The 17672-nt window shown below is 40.2% G+C and overlaps 3 protein-coding genes across 43 annotated transcripts in view; 2 read left to right on the top strand and 1 right to left on the bottom strand.

The window, feature by feature from the left end:
- Window positions 1-45: 45 nt before the first annotated feature.
- On the top strand, window positions 46-2709 carry si:dkey-174n20.1 (uncharacterized protein LOC796174 homolog). Its single transcript, XM_038702673.1, has 4 exons — window positions 46-449; window positions 731-973; window positions 1786-2088; window positions 2197-2709. Exons 1-4 carry the CDS (start codon window positions 329-331, stop codon window positions 2454-2456), a joined length of 927 nt encoding a protein of 308 aa, XP_038558601.1. The 5' UTR covers window positions 46-328; the 3' UTR covers window positions 2457-2709.
- A 126-nt stretch (window positions 2710-2835) lies between these two features.
- On the top strand, window positions 2836-5719 carry LOC119891237 (zinc-binding protein A33-like). The gene has a single exon (XM_038702672.1). The coding sequence runs from the start codon at window positions 3214-3216 to the stop codon at window positions 4630-4632; it is 1419 nt and encodes a 472-aa protein (XP_038558600.1). The 5' UTR covers window positions 2836-3213; the 3' UTR covers window positions 4633-5719.
- A 5127-nt stretch (window positions 5720-10846) lies between these two features.
- Window positions 10847-17672, bottom strand: part of camk2b1 (calcium/calmodulin-dependent protein kinase (CaM kinase) II beta 1) — a 71547-nt gene continuing 64721 nt past the window's right edge. For 23 of the 41 annotated variants that reach the window (XM_038702667.1, XM_038702630.1, XM_038702629.1 and 20 more), the window contains 5 exons: window positions 15686-15874; window positions 14816-14891; window positions 14625-14719; window positions 13585-13818; window positions 10847-12743 (listed from right to left, as the gene is read on the bottom strand). In XM_038702667.1, the coding sequence (XP_038558595.1) occupies window positions 13586-13818; window positions 14625-14719; window positions 14816-14891; window positions 15686-15874 (593 nt within the window). In that variant the 3' untranslated portion in view covers window positions 10847-12743; window position 13585. The remainder of the gene's footprint in view (window positions 12744-13584; window positions 13819-14624; window positions 14720-14815; window positions 14892-15685; window positions 15875-17672) is intronic. The other 18 variants (XM_038702668.1, XM_038702651.1, XM_038702670.1 and 15 more) reach the window with 1 other exon arrangement.

The following is a 17672-nucleotide window of genomic DNA, read 5'->3' as shown; positions in this document are numbered from 1 at the left end:
GCGGTACTTGGCGGTATCTGGTCATTGGGCGCATGTGCACACGTCACTCTAGCCTCCATGGAAGTGATTCAGACTGAGCTGCAGGGGACTGTGAAATATTATAAAAATAACTCATCTTTTGTATTTAATTTGTCCTGAAATCAACTCTGCCACGTTCACCGCGACAAGAACCAGGATGACGGAGTAGTAGGGGAAACAATGTTGTTTTTCTCAGTCATCTAGCAAGCCATCAAGCTAGCTGCCGTTAGCTCACATAGACAGCAGCATCAGTAACGTTAGCTGCTCATAATAAAAGATATCAGCTCTCAAGGTTTGCACTCACAGGGAAATGTATGTTCTGTACACAGTCATTGCCTCTTTAGTTTCTTTTTTCCTTTTGAAATGGATGAAGAAAAGAAGGTATTGCACCGACCTGACAAGACTTGATGGCAAAACAGTTCTTATTACAGGTAAATAAACGTCCTGTTTATTGCACCAAATATCTGCGTTTAGTAACTTCGTATGTTAGGTGACCCTATGTATGAAGATCAGCGTAGTTTGAATTGATAAGTCAGTCAGACTGACATATGGGAGCTACATGACATTTACACCAAACATATCACTGCCTGTTATCTGATATTACAATAAAATTCACATTATTGCAGCCAGTATTGTTGCCTTCAAGTTATAATCCTCACAAGTGCAATAAAACACATTTGGATTTACTATTTTGTTGTTTTTTTCTTTGCAGGTGGAAATTCTGGCATTGGCAAGGAGTCAGCTGTTGCCTTGGCAATGAGAGGCGCCCGTGTCATCATCGCTTGCAGAGACGTGGAAAAGGCTGAGAAGGCTGTCAGGGAGATCAAGTTCCAGAGTCGCAGCCTAAACGTCCTTCACATGGAGCTGGATCTGGCCAACCTGCGCTCAGTAAGGAAATTCTGTAAGAGCTTTCTCCACAGGGAGAAGAGGCTGGACATCCTGATCAATAATGCAGGTGAGGGTGGCCACATGGAGGTCTCAACATGCATTTTTTTTAAAAATTACATTTTTCTTGTCTGAATAAAGTATAGATAGTGCTGTACAGTGAGGCCCTCTGAGCCAAATGTGATTTTGGGATATAAAAAATTAAATAGACTTGGCATACAAATATCTCAGTATTGAGATCATGTATAATTTACTAAGATTATTCTCTCCTGCTGTGTTCTTATTTGGGCTCTATGAATAAAAAATAACTTGACTTCTGTCATGTTTAGCAACAAAAGGGTTGAGCCACATATTATTTTATCACCACAGCCATTTTTTTTTTTTGATTCAGTCCAACATCCACCGCCCTGCTGCTGTAAAGACTCACTAGAGCACCAAATCTGCAGCTGAAAATGCTCCCGTGTGCTAAAACACACAGTTTTAGAACATTATTCAGCTTCTTTTGTTCTTTTTTTTTTTGAAGCAATACTGTATCCTTGACCTGCTTGGGGCCACAGACATAGAGAGGCCAGTGAAGCTGAGAGAATTGAAATATAAATAACTGGATTAGTAATAAGTAAATCAGTGGTCAAAAACAAAAAAGCCTGCTATTGGTCGGACAGTTTACCTGTGAATATGGAGTGTTAAACTGGATGCACCAGAGCAGGCACTCTGACCTCTGTCCGTATCAGCTTATCAACTTTAAGATATATTCTTGAAGCCCAAATCATTGTGGCAATGTTAATGAATGAAAAGCATCCTAAGCTAAAAGCCATATCTTCCTGCTTTTTCTCCACCTCATTGTTTTGACCTCTTTCTCCACCGTCTTTGTTGCTTATTCAGGCGTGCCTGGTGTCCTCGACTGGACAGACGACAGTTTCAGCATGTGTTTTGGCGTCAACCACTTGGGTCACTTCCTCTTGACAAATCTGCTTCTGCCTCGCCTGAAGGAGTGCGCCCCCAGCCGGGTGATCACCCTCACATGCTCCACATACAAATACCAGAAACTGGACTTCCAGGACCTCAACTACAACCTGCTGCCCTTCTTCACCTACTGCCGCAGCAAACTGGCCAACATCTACTTCAGTCAGGAACTGGCCCGCATCACCGAAGGGAAGGGAGTGACCTCCTATGCTGTGCACCCTGGTAAGAGGTTGTTTTTTATATAACAAGAATGAGCTGAGCGAGCTGTATATTCCTGACACTATTTGTATAAATATTTCTTAATATCTCTGCTCGCACGTGTTGCTCTAGGTCTTCTCCAGAGTCGCTGGACGTGCCACTACTCCATCCTGTTCCGGATGCTGATGCAGGTGATCATGTGGATGATTTTTGTGCCGTGTGAGATTGGAGCTCAGACTGTCATCTACTGCGCTGTGTCAGATGAAGCTGCCAAACACAGCGGAGGTTACTTCGCCGACTGCCGACCAGCTACTCTGCGTCCTTTCGCGAGAGACGCTGGTGTAGCAAAAAAACTGTGGGAGGCCAGTGAGAGATTGGTGAAACTGGCCTGAGGGTGGATGCTGGTTATTTATAATTTAATTTAATTTTTTGAAAAGAGTCATGTTCATGTATTGTTTTTGTGTGTGTTTTTTTTAAATATTTATGTTTTTCATAAACATTTTTGTTGTGTACAATGCAGTTGTAAATATTTCTTGTTATTTTATGTGCTTATGGATTTTAAAAGGAAATGTTTTTCTTCAGTGGCACAACTTCTTTTTCTACATTATCATTTTTCTCTGCACAAATAAAATACTTACTTGCAGTGATTTTCATTGTCTTGGGAGAGTACACTGTCATTTAATGAAATAATGATTTAATGTTTCAAACACTTGCATTACAAGACATGAATTGACATGGTGATTATTGCTTAAACATGTTAAAATTTTGGATATTTGGGGTTTTAACCTTGGTATTTACCTAGTATTTACTATATATATTACATATATATATATATTTAGAAATAACAATGCTATGGCACTAAGTGTGGAAAGTTGTAAATTGTTACTGTATTTGTTAATAAATCAAATAGCACCACCTGCTGGTAGAAGAAATAAAATTTCTGCTGTCAGCTACGTGAACAGAAAGTGAAACTTAAAGCTAAGTTTGACATAAACGGAGCACAGAAAAGACCTGAGACGCCATTGCAATGTTGTATGTATAGAAAGATAAAGAAAGATCTCTACTATAAATGCAACACACAAGAGTCTACCTCAAAGGAACACAGATTTGGTGAGTCAGGCCGTTTAAGGATAATTAACATATCAGAAAATGGCTGATAAAACCGCTCTTGATGAAAGTTACCTGAACTGCCACGTATGTTCAGAGACTTCCAGAGATCCTGTGTCTCTGAGCTGCAACCACAGCTTCTGTTCAAGCTGCCTGCAGAAATTCTGGGAACAAGCTGAAAATAAAAACTGTCCCATTTGTAAAAGAAAATACTCAAATAATTATGTGAATTTTGCACTAAAGAAACTCGATGACTCCTTTGCTGAGAGGCAGAATAATGGTTCACCTGAGACAGAAAAAGAAAAGCAGAAAGAGGAAGTCTTTTGTGATAAACATTCAGACGTCCCTTATTGGTTCTGTGAGGACGAGCAGAGAGCTGTGTGTCCTGTCTGTGAGTTTTCTCTCCACAAGAATCACAAGGTCGTTCCTATAGAACAAGCAGTCAGTGACCTGAAGGGCCAGCTGAAATCTGACTTAGAGTCTCTGCAGGACAAGAGGGACAAATACAAACAAGTGGAGAAAACATACAATGAAGTGATTCAACTCTCCAAGAAGCAGCTGTTGTCCACAGAGAGGCAGATCAGAGCCGAGTTCAACAAGCTCCACCAGTTCCTGAAAGAGGAAGAGGAGTCCAGACTGGCAGCTCTGAGGGAGGAAGAGGAGCAGAAGGGGGAGACTGTGAGCAGAGAGATGAAGAAGATTCAGGAGCAGATCTCCTCTCTGTCAGACAGTATCTCTGCTGTTGAAGAAGACCTGCAGAAACCCAGCGTGCCATTCATCAGCAGTTATAAAGCCACTCAGACCAGAGCCAGAGTCCAGCGCTCACAGTCAGATCCACAGCTGGTCTCAGGAGCGCTGATAGATGTGGCCAAACACCTAGGCAACCTGTCCTTCAGAGTCTGGGAGAAAATGAAGGACAAGGTCCACTTCAGTCCTGTCATTCTGGACCCAAACACTGCAAAACCCGGTCTCTATCTGTCTGATGATCTAACCAGTGTGAGACGTGGAGACACAAACCAGCAGCTTCCTGACAATCCAGAGAGATTCACTAAGTATGCCACTGTTCTGGGCTCTGAGGGCTTCAGCTCCGGGAAACACAGCTGGGAGGTGGAGGTGGGAGACCACCCTGTCTGGCTTGTAGGTGTGGTTAAAGAGTCGGTTGACAGGAAGGCGGAGGCAGGCGCCTCGCCAGATTATGGAATCTGGTGTTTATCACATGACAGTGGAAAATACACTAATGGTCTTGGCAAGACTGTCAGAGTGAAGAAGAGTCTCCAGAGGATCAGAGTCCAGCTGGACTATGACAAGGGCGAGGTGTCCTTCTACGAGCCTGAAGACATGACTCACATCTACACTTACAGAGACACTTTCACTGAGAAACTCTTCCCATATTTTAATATTGGTCTTAACGATGCTAAGACTATTGATATCAAAATCTATCAAACTCAGATTTCTCTGTGACGTTCAGGAATGTTAGCTGTAGTTGTTGGTGGTGGCGGTGGTTAGGTTGACATATCAATCAGTGTTTGTAATCAATGTTAGTTTAGCTAAAGTTAGAAAATGAAACTTTTGTCTTTTATTTTTGACATTCCACTCACTGTTGAAATGATTATAACTGAATAATTTGGTCATGTTGTTTTGTATCTAATTAAATTGCTGCTTTTTTGGCTTTATCTTTAAAGAAAATAGAATTTGATTCTTAATGAATCCATCCATCATCAACCGCTTATCCTGCGTACAGGGTCGCGGGGGATTCTTAATGAATTTGTATTAATAATATCAAGTGATTTTTTTACATGTATGTTTCTAAGATCATAATGAATTGAAAAGAAGCCTCTTTTTGTCAACCAGTCATTATGTAGTGTGTATGGAAACTTTAGGCAATTCTTTTTTAATTTGGTGGCCGTCGATTTACTCTGAGGACACGAGATATTTGATCAATTTCTGATTTGGTTTTAAATTGGGTTGTTTTGGAAGTGTTGCTGCACACTAAGACTGCCATTTTGTATAACCCTGTATTGTGTGATGTCATGGTTGATAAAAAAGGATTTCAACTTAGGATTTTACAGTTGCATTTGCCATTTGTCTTTTTATGGACATCGTAATTCATGCCTGGTGGATAGCACTTGGGAAAATGTGTCAGTCAGAAAAGAGGAGTACACTGACTGACTTTAGAAATAAAATGTAACATTTCATAGTGCAGTTGTCAATGAAATTTGTTATCGTGAAAGCTGTATGTGGCATGGCGACTTAAAGAAAAGCTAAAAGTTCATGCTGTAAGATTGAGCTGTAGTGAGGACTCTGCTTTGAAGTAGCAGCTGGTTTTTGGCTGGATTATTGTGATGTTGTGGCCTCTGGAGCTCCTGGGTGAGGACCTTCATGTTGACACGATGTCTTCAATCCACAAAGAAGGACTGTCCTTCCATCGGCACTGGGACGAGAGCAGAGCAGTGCAGCCAGTGACACCAATCTTAACAGGTAAAACGGTGACTTCAAACTTACTGTAGATTTTCTGCTCTTCTAAATAAAAGTTTTCTGATCCGAAAGAGTTTAGAGGTCATTGTCAAAATAGTTTAATAGAGGATATGAGAGAAGAAAGATTGAACGTGACTGTCTGTTTAACCTGCTGTTCAGTAATCGTTCAACAGAGAGAATAGTGTTAGTGTGACTTCTGATTTCATCTCTGTCTCTTTGAATGGCTGAATTAAGTCAGTCAGTCAGGTGAAGTGTGTTGGTATCAAGTTCCATAGTTTATCCATGCTTGTTCCAGGATGGAGGTTTAAAGAATTAGTTCAGTTCAGCGGTTTCCTCAAGTACTCTGGTATGAAAGGAATCCACTCAGATATGCACATGTACCTCATCAACTCTAGTACTTACTCTGCAGAGAGATCAGTAAAACATCTGTGTGGTCTTCTGTAGCTACATGTTGGGATTCTTGCAGTCTGAAGAGCTGAAACTTTCAACAAACTCACATTGTTGTTAATGATGCAAGTTTGCTTACACTGACTGTTGAGCAATATGTTGATCAAAGGTCGTCATTCAGAAGTGACTTTCTCTCTGAAAAGACTCGTATAACAGGTCACTGCAGCCTTGAGTGCATTTGTTGAAACAAGTGACATTCTGGACCCAGACACTGCAGACACCTGGCTCTACCTGTTTGATGATCTGACCAGTGTGAGACGTGGAGACACAAATCAGCAGCTTCCTGACAATCCAGAGAGATTCACTAAGTATGCAGATGTTCTGGGCTCTGAGGGCTTCAGCTCAGGGAAACACAGCTGGGAGGTGGAGGAGGGAGAAATATTAAATATTTCCAAAGCACAAAAAATAAACTATAAATGTCGGCATAATTAGGTACGTGAAGCTTTCTTGCTAAAATGGTGTGCATGGATTAAACATGCACACCAACTGGGACAAGAAGTTTTAATGTGATGATTTTCCAAAGATGAGCAGTTATTTGTTTACCATGTGTGTCATGAAATACAGGTTACTGTTGACTGTCAGACATATTTTATTATTTCAGTTTTATCCACATGAACAAACTCAGTCTCCTTATTTATTCGTCTTTGACTATAAAAAATTCTGCAGAAATTACTTCATACTGCTTGAAACAATTTGTCTTTAGGCTTCAGTCTAAATTAGAGTAGCTCAAAACTATAAGACAATTGAAGGTCCATCAAATATTAACGATTGTGGGGATTAGGGCTGCAACTAAAAGTGGTTTCTATCATCAATTCATTAGTTGATTTGATTGTCAAAACAATATCAGAAAATTGTGAAAAATGGCAGTTGCTTATATTTAAAACTTAATAATTTTAACGATTAATGATTGTTCAAATTGGCACCTATATGGTTTAGTAGGTATATATGACAGTTAATTTAACAACTTCACCCACAGTCCACATTTCCAATAATTTGCATCCAAATGTTGACTGCAAAGCCCTGAGCTTGTCTTTGATTTGTGGATTTTAAAGGTTGCTCGCAGTAGTCACCTTAATCCTGATCTCTAATATTAATCTATGATCACAGCAGCATTTACTTCCTAAATCTTGAACATTTATAAAGGCAGAGCTGCTGTTTGTTCCTGTGTTTATGTGAACTGTCCCTTAGAGGTGAAGCAACCCATCATCAACACATGAGCCTGTGTTGGATGAACTTCAGGATTTACACTGGATAACTGTGGATTCACTTTAAGCTGGATTCAAAAATATGTATGTTTCCTGTCTGTCTGGCAAGTTTTCAGGTCAAACATTAATGAGTTCATTTATGTCCCGAGTTACTTCTGTCAATAAAAACCAAAGCTGTGCTGTAACTTTGTGTGTTTGTAAACACAGAAACTGATTCACTTTAATATTTAAATGATCATTTTATTGATAACACCTTAACACATTTTCTTGAAGTTATAGAAACACGTGTAGCACGTAAGAGAACAGAGCGATAATCCCAAGAATCAGAGAACTAGAGGATTAATATTATTATACAGAAGAAACCCAAAGCGACAGAAAGAGACAAAGGGAAACTAGAAAGAGCCAACTGCAGAGAAATGATTAGAGAAGGTTGGATTGAGATTGAATGGCAGAAAGAGTGAAAGACGCCCTACGAAGAGAAGCCAACTCAGTGTTGTCAGTGCAACTTAGTCGCTGGCTGGAGAAAGAAGATGGCAGAGGTTCAGAGCAGCACAGTAGCTCCAGTTTATCTCAGAAACACTTCATCTGACAGCTGACAGGAAGGCAGCAGAGCTCGCACTGACCTCACAGAGACTAGAGAAGGACGGTTATTGTAGTTTATGTGTAGGGCTGCCCAATTAATCACTGATTTCAGCTCTGATCAAACATAATCATGATTGATCAGTGGTATAGATACATTTTAGTTAAGAATGTAAAACGAGTCTGGAAACAGTTTGCTATATAAGATGAATAAAGGAGAAAGATTTTGTTCCCCAAAATCCCTGAGGAAAACAATCATCAACAACATGATGTCAAACTGTGATCAGGATGGTCATTTTGGTCTTAATTGGGCAGCCCTGATCAATAATTATACAGGAAGCTTCTCCTTATTCTACAGTTATAAACTGCTGTTGTCTCTGACTGGATTGTCTGCTGGCTTTGACACTAAAGTCAATTTACTGTGCAGCTACATTAGAAGCATCGATCTGCCATCTGTCTGTGTGTTTGTGCTTTACTTTGTGTGACTACGCCCCCTGCTGGAGCTCGTTCACTCTTTGAACTGCCTCTAATCTGTCAGCTGGATTCAAGTGCTGTTCCTCAAAGTTACATGCAGGCTGAGTGACGCTCCAGTCCCTCTTGGTGCTGATAGTCAAAAAGCGTTCCTCGTGTTCTCTCAGCTACGTACAAAAGGCAGCCATTCTGCACTGACAACACAGAGCCCCATAGAAAAGCATGCGCAGTAATCTTCATCACATCATCATAGTCACTGTCAACATCTTCATAGTGCCACAGTCATTAATATCATCATCATCATCATAAAATCATCCTGATCATCATAATCATCATCATTATATCATCTTGAGACAAAAATAGTTATATGCACTTAAAAAGCTGAGAAAATAGAGAAAGTCGAGTATACCAGCATTCAGTAGAAAATGAGAAATCAAATAAAAAGAAAAACACTAAAAAACAAGTGTCTTGTTGACTGTCATGCAAAGAAAATGCCAGCTACGCTGCTAGTTAGCTGCAGTTGTGTAATACTGTGTACTCCCTCATTTAAATATGTGAATCTTATTATATTGATTTTCAAGTTAACACACTAAGAAGAACAGAAGAACAACACATTTGAACTGTACATGCTGCTATTTCTTCTTTTTTTCGGAGGGGTGGGGGTCATGTTCAGTTAGCACGATCACGCATGAACGCCTTCGGGTAACCTTCGACCTTTTAGTATGAGAACAGGGTCGACTAGGCAATAACACTGTTACTAGATGAGACACGAGTACATTACAACGACTGGTTCACCTGGGAAAAAACCTTAATTCAAAGAAAAGCTTCATCGCCTTAAAAAAAGGTTTTGGAGGGATAGTTCACACAAAATACAGTCCTGTATTATATGAGCTATAAAGTGATATATGTCCCACTCTGGCAAAGTGGCAATAACCTAACTAGAAGAAAAAAATGGACACCTTAAAACTGCACAAATAAAGTCAAAAACAACTTAAAACTTAAGTTTCAGAAGGAAAAAAGCCGGGAAAAAAAATGTAATTAACACCATGTTGGTCGTTACAGAAAAACACATGCAGGATGCAAATCAGGTGTACTATCCCTTTAAAAACGTTTTACATGTCCCTTTTAACAGCAACAGACAGTACTTGCACAAGTGCATGAGCTGTACAATAAGAAAAAACAAAACAACAAAGAGAAAGAAGCACAATAAAAATATCCACTAAAATAAATAAATAAATATTCAAAATAAATAGAAACCTGAGGACTATTCACCAAACCGACTGCCCGGTCTCTTAAAATCTTGGTCTGACCAATATGGGTGAGACTAATGTGAAGGCAGCCAATGGTGGATGAGCAAAGTACAGAGGAGCTGATCGCAAGTCAAACCCCCACAAAAACAGTTTTCAGTGCTGCAAAGTCCATCGGATTATTCCTGCCACCCCTGGCACAAGCACTTTATATCACAAAAAGCTGATAATACATGAAAGAAAAAAAAAAGAAAAAAGACAAAAAAGAAGAATCAAATCATAGGAAAAAACAGTCCTGGGCTGAAGGCAGAGGACTGATATGTCCTCCGAAATAAAGCCTTCTCCACCCCTCCACTCCCAGGGGCTTGTAAAGGATACACACCGAGAGCAATGATGTACATGCTTGCAGACACACACACACACACACACACACACACACACACACACAGTATTGCACCATGTGGCAAAGGACTGCCCTGAAATGGGGAACCAAACCACAGAACAGGGGAGCCCTACACAAACCTCAAGGTATAGTGGAAAAAACTCCTCACACTTCAAGCATACACGCCCTTGACTCTTCAGTACTGACGTGGGCCTAACTGCATGTGCTTCATGTCTACAAAGGGGCTGTGGCACCAGCTTCCTGCCCCATGGCTTTGGAAGTGAGAAATGTCACGCAGCTACTGCCATCCTGTCCTTTGGCGCACTGATTTCTTTTGTATGTCATGTTAGATTGGAAAAAAAAGTAAAGTGCCTTGTGTTTTGTTGTCAGACAGCGCAGTGATTTTAGAGAGCTAAAAATATCTCAACTTTGAGGGAAAGCGTGCTGAGCTTCAAGCGGGTGTTCAGCTGTTGCCTAGCAACAGCAGGAGCCACCAACAGCGCATCCCTCCACGAGCACCTTTTTAGCACCACTAGCCGAAACAACAAAACAGGCTGCTGGTGGAAACAGGGCCCTACACTGAACTCCTGGATCCCCCACTGAGATTTATGAGTCATCACTGTATAAAAAGGCAGAGGTGTGGCGTCAAAGGGCCGATACTGCGACCAAAAATAGTGCTCAGATTGTTGTCATGAAAATCCGTTAATTAAAAAATACTTAGATGTAACATCCATCCATCCATCCATCGTCAACCGCTTATCCTGCGTGGTGCCAATCCCAGCTGACATCGGACGAAATGAGGGGTACACCCTGGATAGGTCGCCAGTCCATCGCAGGGCCACACATAGACAAACAACCACTCACACTCAAATCCACCCCTAAGGGCAATTTTAGAGACACCAATTAATCTAGCCTGCATGACTTTGGATGGTGGGAGGAAGCCGGAGCACCCGGGTTTGAACCCACGACCTTCTTGCTGTGAGGCGACAGTGCTACTTAAATGTAACAGTTCGACATATTTCTCTTGTTATTATGACATACCAAATGATTTCAGATTAACAAGAAGAGTTTCTTATACTATCACAAGGTGCTATGTTGGTTTAATAAGAAATAACATTAGATTTTGATTTTTTTTGTCCTTTCACATTTGTTCAGAGTTTTATTAAGTAGTTAAAGGTTTTTTAGTCTTAGTGGGAGACATAAATACTTGACGAAATGTTGACGCATTTAGTAATTTAACAAGTGTTGCGCTTTTTCTATTTCATAAGGAGCGGATTAGGATGAATTCAATTTCTTATACTACAGCTGAGATTTGAGTATTTTAAGAAGACGGCCTTGAATTTGTTCAAAATGGTCTGTGGTTTCTTAACACAATCTTATTTCAATGCCTTAGCGTCCAGTTAAACCTGTTGAGGTTTCTCTAGATCAGTCTTAAAATAATCCTCGGTTTACATTAAAACAGGACTGGGACTAGTATACATGCAGCCTATTCTATCTATCAATAAAACTGTGCTCAATTAAAGCAGATACTAGATCAAAAGATTTCACCCCAAAAAATAATAAAAAAATCTAATGGTTCCTTTAAATGAATCATTGTTGTCGCCTATAATATTTCCTCTCTGGACCGGATGTTTTTCTTGTTACAGCATGGAAAATACAAATGGGGATTAAACTCTAGGATTAAAGTGTTACACATGAAGATGGAAAAGTAAATTCAAGGTAAAACTCATATTGCATGCTTGTTTTGTATGTTTGAAATGTTCATGTTTTGATGCAGGAAGACACTCAGCTTAGCTAACTCTTACTCCGCAATGATGTAAGAACAAGCGGTTCCTCCAACTGTTAACCCCACAGTTATTATGTTTGGACTAGCACAAAGTACACAGTCACACACACACACACACACTATCTACATGAACACATGACACCATCAGACACACCCCTTCCCAAAAAAAAAAAAAAAAAAACAAAAAAAAAGGAATAAACTAAAAAATTTTAAGAAAATAAAACCCTAAAACAAATAAAAAACAAGCTGACCATGAGTTTGCGCGCAGTATTATAGCTAACATACAAGCAAATTACAAAAACTGCCAATATCATTTTCCACATAATAGCCACAATAAAAACAGCCACTGTTAATATGGGGAAAAAAAACATGCTTCCTTAAAAAGATAGATAAACAAAAAAAAAAAAAAATTCCTTCAACTCCAGAAACCACTGGCATCAAGAATTTAGAATTATACAAATGACATATACAATTGCAAATGTGTAATAATAATAATAATAATACTCATCGTAATAACAATGATAATAACAGATTTTACTTAAAACTTTACATACTGTATTCCCAGTGCAGTGTTTATGTCACACAAGTGTGGATTCACAGGAGGACAAGAGGGTTGGTGTCACAAGAGAGAGACCAGAGGAAGAAGGAATCACACAGAGTGCTGAAAACACCCCCACCCCGCAAATCACCCAGTGTGCCGGAGGGAGGAAGAGGAAGCCGGGGGGGGAGCGTTGGACGTCCAGTTGATTTTGTTTGATGGTTGTCGGAAGATGTTGTAGGGCAGGTGACAGACGGGGGGAGTAGTAGTAAAAGAAGAGATGCATGCTGGGGGTTGAGGATGGGTGTCCAGTGAGGGAAGTTTGTTGGTGAAGGGTGAGGAGCCCTGTTCCCAAACTGACACTGGACTTGGTCTTTCATCCCTTCTCCTCTTCCTCTCTCTCTCCAGCAGAGCACTTCTGAAACAGCTATGGCGTTCAACCCTGAGAGGGAAAACAAAACAGTGTCAAATAAATTAAAGAAATCGTTCAACATTTTAGGGAAAAGGCGTATTTACTTTCTTGCAGAATGTTAGACAAGAGGACTGAGACCACTCTCAGGTCTGCAGGGTAAATATGATCTTAGCTTAGATTAGCACAGAGACTGGAAACTGGCTGTCCAAAGGTATCAAAACAGTTTTTATATGAATTTAACAAACGAGAACTCACGTGTTAATTAGCGAGCTTCAGAGGAGCTGGTAGGTGTATTTTTAAACTTTTTGGACAATTCCAGGCTAGTTGTTTGTTTAGTTGTTTAACTGGTGGGAATACCTCATCTTATTAAGCAGAGTTCCAACGCTTTCTTCAGACTATTAGCATACCAAGGGCTGATGGAAACACACACCAATTTTCTTTTGCTGACTCTCACATAAAATCTGTTCAGCATTTGATTTAACACAACTGTTTTCTGCTTGTAAACAGTGTGAGAACGCACAAGAACCAACCGTGAGGTGGCCAATGTGCCCAATACTAAATTTAGGATTCGAGTAAAATCTACAACTAACTTTTCTATCTGTCAAACTACTGTTCTGTTCTTCTTCTCCTCCATTTCCACTTAGGTTGTCGTCTTTAACTGCCAGTTAAGTGAAATCCTGTATCCTCTTTACTGTATTAATCTGATCACACGAAGTGCTTTATTGCCTAAAAATATATATTCATAAACAATAATAAACAGCTGCAGCTTCTTTCCAAAGTAGCAGTTTGAAAAAAAAGCTAAGTAGTCCGAGTACTGAGACGCCACCTGCTGTCAGTTTTCTCCCAGTTGTCCCAGTGTTGTGGTCCTTACCTCACTGGAGTGGCGCAGCTGGCGCGCCTGAGCAGTGGAAGTGGATGTTCTGCCACTTGCTATCTCTGCGATGCCAGACGCGAGTTTCCTCTGACTGGCTGGACCGCGGCCGACCTTGGCCATCGACAAACTGAGTCAGGCGGATGTAAGCGATGCATGCCGCGTCCTCGCCGATCAGGTGGACGTGGGGGTTCAAGATGGTAGTGTGGATGGGCTTGCTGTTCTTAGCCAAAACTTAAAAAGATGACAAGAGCAATGTCAGGAGAAAGAATGAGCAGGACAACACAGTAATACTGTTGAATATAACAACTCCTCTACTATTATTACAACTAATAATAATTTTCATACAGTTCACGTGTATTGTATTAACAAGAAACGTCGGTTACACTTTATTTGGATAACTCGTCTACAGACAGTTAAAATCGATAAGCTGTTTGGTAGATTTAAGCACAAAAGAAACCAACATCTTGGTTAGGGTTTGTTCATGAAATGTCACATATGCTCTATTGATAATCTGTTAAATATCTACAGACAAAGCCAAACAGTTGAAACAAATTGTTGTTACAAATACTCCAACTATCTGTAGTAGTACTCTCCAAGTGTTACTGAAAAGTCTTACAAGCTTCGTTGTGCAGATTCACACACTGGCACACAATTTTGAGCACAAGTTCAACAAAATCTCTATTTTAGAAGACGTGGGAGCTGCTGTGAAATATCTTCAGCCATCATTGGAGAGTCTAGCTTTTTCAGGATGGAGCCTTAGTTAGATTTCTCTACTTTGATTTGATGCTCCCTGTGGAAACATGTCTCTTTCTGACACCTGAAACCGGCAGTAGGGAAAATGGAGTGATGTACAGCAGCTAATGAAGAGTAGACTGAGCACATTTCTCTTTTTGAGCTCCATTTTAAGATTCAAACTAACCACAAGAGTATGTTCACAATTAAACTAAACATAAACCCAATATTTACAAGCAAGACTGCAACCACATGAGCTCAGAAGCGATTTGAAAAATTACATCATTTTCATTTATCAGTCTTACGGTTCTCAAAGTAGAATCTGTGGAAGTCCATCCCCTCCACCAGGTTCCCCAGCGCCTCCGGCTCAAACGAGGTCAGTCCTGGGTCACAGATCTTACTGAAGAGGAAAGAGCAGGAGGTGCTCATGAAGCCAAACTATGAACCCATATGAACAAAAGCCAAACACAAAGCACACACAATAATGCAGACTCACGCGTATGCCTCAAAGTCTCCATTGTTGATAGCCTCTATCAGCTGCTCAGTGATCTTGATAATTTCTTGTTTGCGTGCTGCAGAGGACAATTGGAACAGAAGTTAACTGGGAGGCAATTGAAACAGTTTGACAGATGGAGAGCAGTTAGTTAAAGAATAATTTTATGTTTTAACGCAACACCCCAGATGCTCAGGCACGGGCAGTGAGAACCCCAACATACATTCATACTTACTGAGAATACTTTCCGAAAAACAGAAACTAATGTGTCCACTTCTCTTGGCGTTTGTATAATGAACTGGAAAAATATGCTTTATTGTGAAATTACTTTTGCTAAACGTAGATTCAGTAGGACAAATGTGTGAAGCCTGAACAGCAAGTTAATTAATTACTGAATTTGTTTGGGAATACATTTCTTGTCCTTAAAAAATAAAAAAATCTAACTATAAATCTACACACATACTGCAGAGAGCTTGCTCATCATGTGATTCTGAACACTATAATATGAGAATGCACAAGGCATCTTGTCACCACAAGCAATGTGACCTATGTATTTAAAAACATCACAAGCAACCGAACGATGCACAAATCTGTCCGCAGTCAGCAGTGCACTGTGTGGCAGACGGAAGAGGAGGTTAATAACACTCAAAGGTAAAAAGCCCACACATCCAGAGTTTAATTTCCAAGTCAGCTGACAAGAGAGCAGTTTAACACAAGCCCTATCACCAGTCTTCCAAAAGCAGAACACGCTGATTGTTAAATACTCTTGCTCACGCACAGGCCCGCGCTGAAATCATGAAATGTCATTTAATTAAGCCCCATGATTGGCAGCTACCATGTGTGGGGTTGGGGCAGGTCATGCTCGGTACTCACTCTGGGAGGAAGACAGGGAAGGGCTGGAGGGGGAGTGGGGTGGGGGTGGGGAGGTGGTGTGTGCAGGCGAAGGGGTAGGCCTGGCGCTGGGTACCAGCGCCGGGGCAGCGTCTGCTTCGGGTGCGGATGCAGGTGCAGGAGCAGCCGGCACCCTGCGAACGCTGCTTACCAGGTCGGTGAGCCGAGACACTGAGTGCCGTCCAGGCAGGATGGATGGATGAGTGGGAGGTGGTGGGGGTGGAGGAATGCAAAAGAACAGATAAGAAACAGTGAGGAGGTAAAAGAGAATATAGGAATGAAGAAATAAGGAAATCCCTTCAGGAATGTTTGTGTTTGTGGTCACAATAACTACAAATTGAACTACAGTGTCTGCAACATGGCTAATAATCACACTTTTCCCACATAATCAACGATTCATCAACTATACATCAACATAGTTTAGCTGCCTTTGTATTACATATTCCACAGGGCAGCATTAGGAAAGCAGACTGAGGATCATTCAGCGGTCAAACGGTTGGTTGGTTGGTCTATGGTTTCATATGGGAGTTTTGGGAGAAGTTAAGCACACTTTGCTTTTCATTAAACCTGCAGTATTATACCTTTCATTTGTCCTCATTTCATTTGCATACAGTTATTTCAAAAGATTACTTCAACAAAGAACACAATTTAATTAAACCATGCAGTTACAATAATAAACATGGAACATAAACATAGTCAAGCTGACTCACTGTATTAGGTCTATATTGTGCTGATGATACATTTAAAAAGGTATATTTTACAAAAACTGGAATTTAAAGGACAAAGATGGTGTTATTCTGTGTTTTACTTACAGGCAGTTAAAACCAACACCAAAACAAACAATGAGCTAGTCTGTCTCATAATACTTAATACTATAATACTACTATAATGACATCGACTTGCCATTTGAGAATCCTAACTACTATAATACTACTAATAATACTCTGACTTTCCTATGTCGTTAATCTACATGTATAAAATGGAGGAATAAATATATAATTTCACCAAAAATAATGAAGTATATATATTTCAGTTTGGCAATGTGCATTTTTTCACAAATGTTACTCAAACAGTAGTAAAGTAGTGCATCTGTTTGGGACTATTTTCATCAGGGGAATAATAGACATGTGGTTCACCATTGAATATTTACGGCAGCTGTGTGGCACTGACTCAAAATAAACTTGAGTACCCGTGTTCGTTGCAATGAACATGTCACTCAGTGCAACAATGTGGCTCACTGTTTTGTTTTTAATACCTTTTGGACAACAATGGAGCTCCAGGAAACAGAAAAATAAACTTCTTCAGCGTATGGCTCCACAGACTACTTAGAATCAATTCATTGTTTTGCTCTTGTCACAGGATTTACTTGACAATAACAAAAATATACATTATCAGCTTTATTTTTTAATAAGGACGAGTGCGGGACTTTTATGTGTGAATGAACATCAGTTACCTTCAAGCCCTCGCCAAATGAGTTCACACAAGCCTGATAAATCCTGTCACTGCCATGTTAATCTCTGTGTATTCACATTATACTATAGTTTTTAAATCTGGTGTCTGTGGTGACATTCCCACACCGGCAAACCGGTAGTGATGTGTTTTAATGATTGGTTTGCCTATAGTGTAGCATACGCAGCAACATATTAGGCTACAGCAACATGGAGCATGGCAGAGCCAATACGTCAAAAGCACAGTGATGAGTAATTACTCTCACTGTCACAGGGAGACACAAATGTTCCACACTGCAGGTTTAAAAATGTATTTTGATTCTGCAGCTGGAGGTCATTTTAACATTTTCATATCTCTTTAGTGCCACTTTAGTACCATTGCTTTCTTGACTTCGGAAGTTTGGTCAACAAGAAAACTGAAGGGATTTCTAAAGATGCAGAAATGACAAAGGTGCACCAAGGGTGAGCTATGCAGATTTAAGATATAAGCTGTTTTACTTCCTGTCCCAAAATGACAAATG

This window comes from Micropterus salmoides, unplaced genomic scaffold (assembly GCF_014851395.1).
Source record: "Micropterus salmoides isolate LMB-PRFRI ecotype aquatic unplaced genomic scaffold, ASM1485139v1 Ms_hic_scaffold_7, whole genome shotgun sequence".
NCBI lineage: Eukaryota > Metazoa > Chordata > Actinopteri > Centrarchiformes > Centrarchidae > Micropterus > Micropterus salmoides.
Note: the sequence above shows the minus strand (reverse complement) of the source record. Positions and strands in the feature narration are given on the sequence as shown.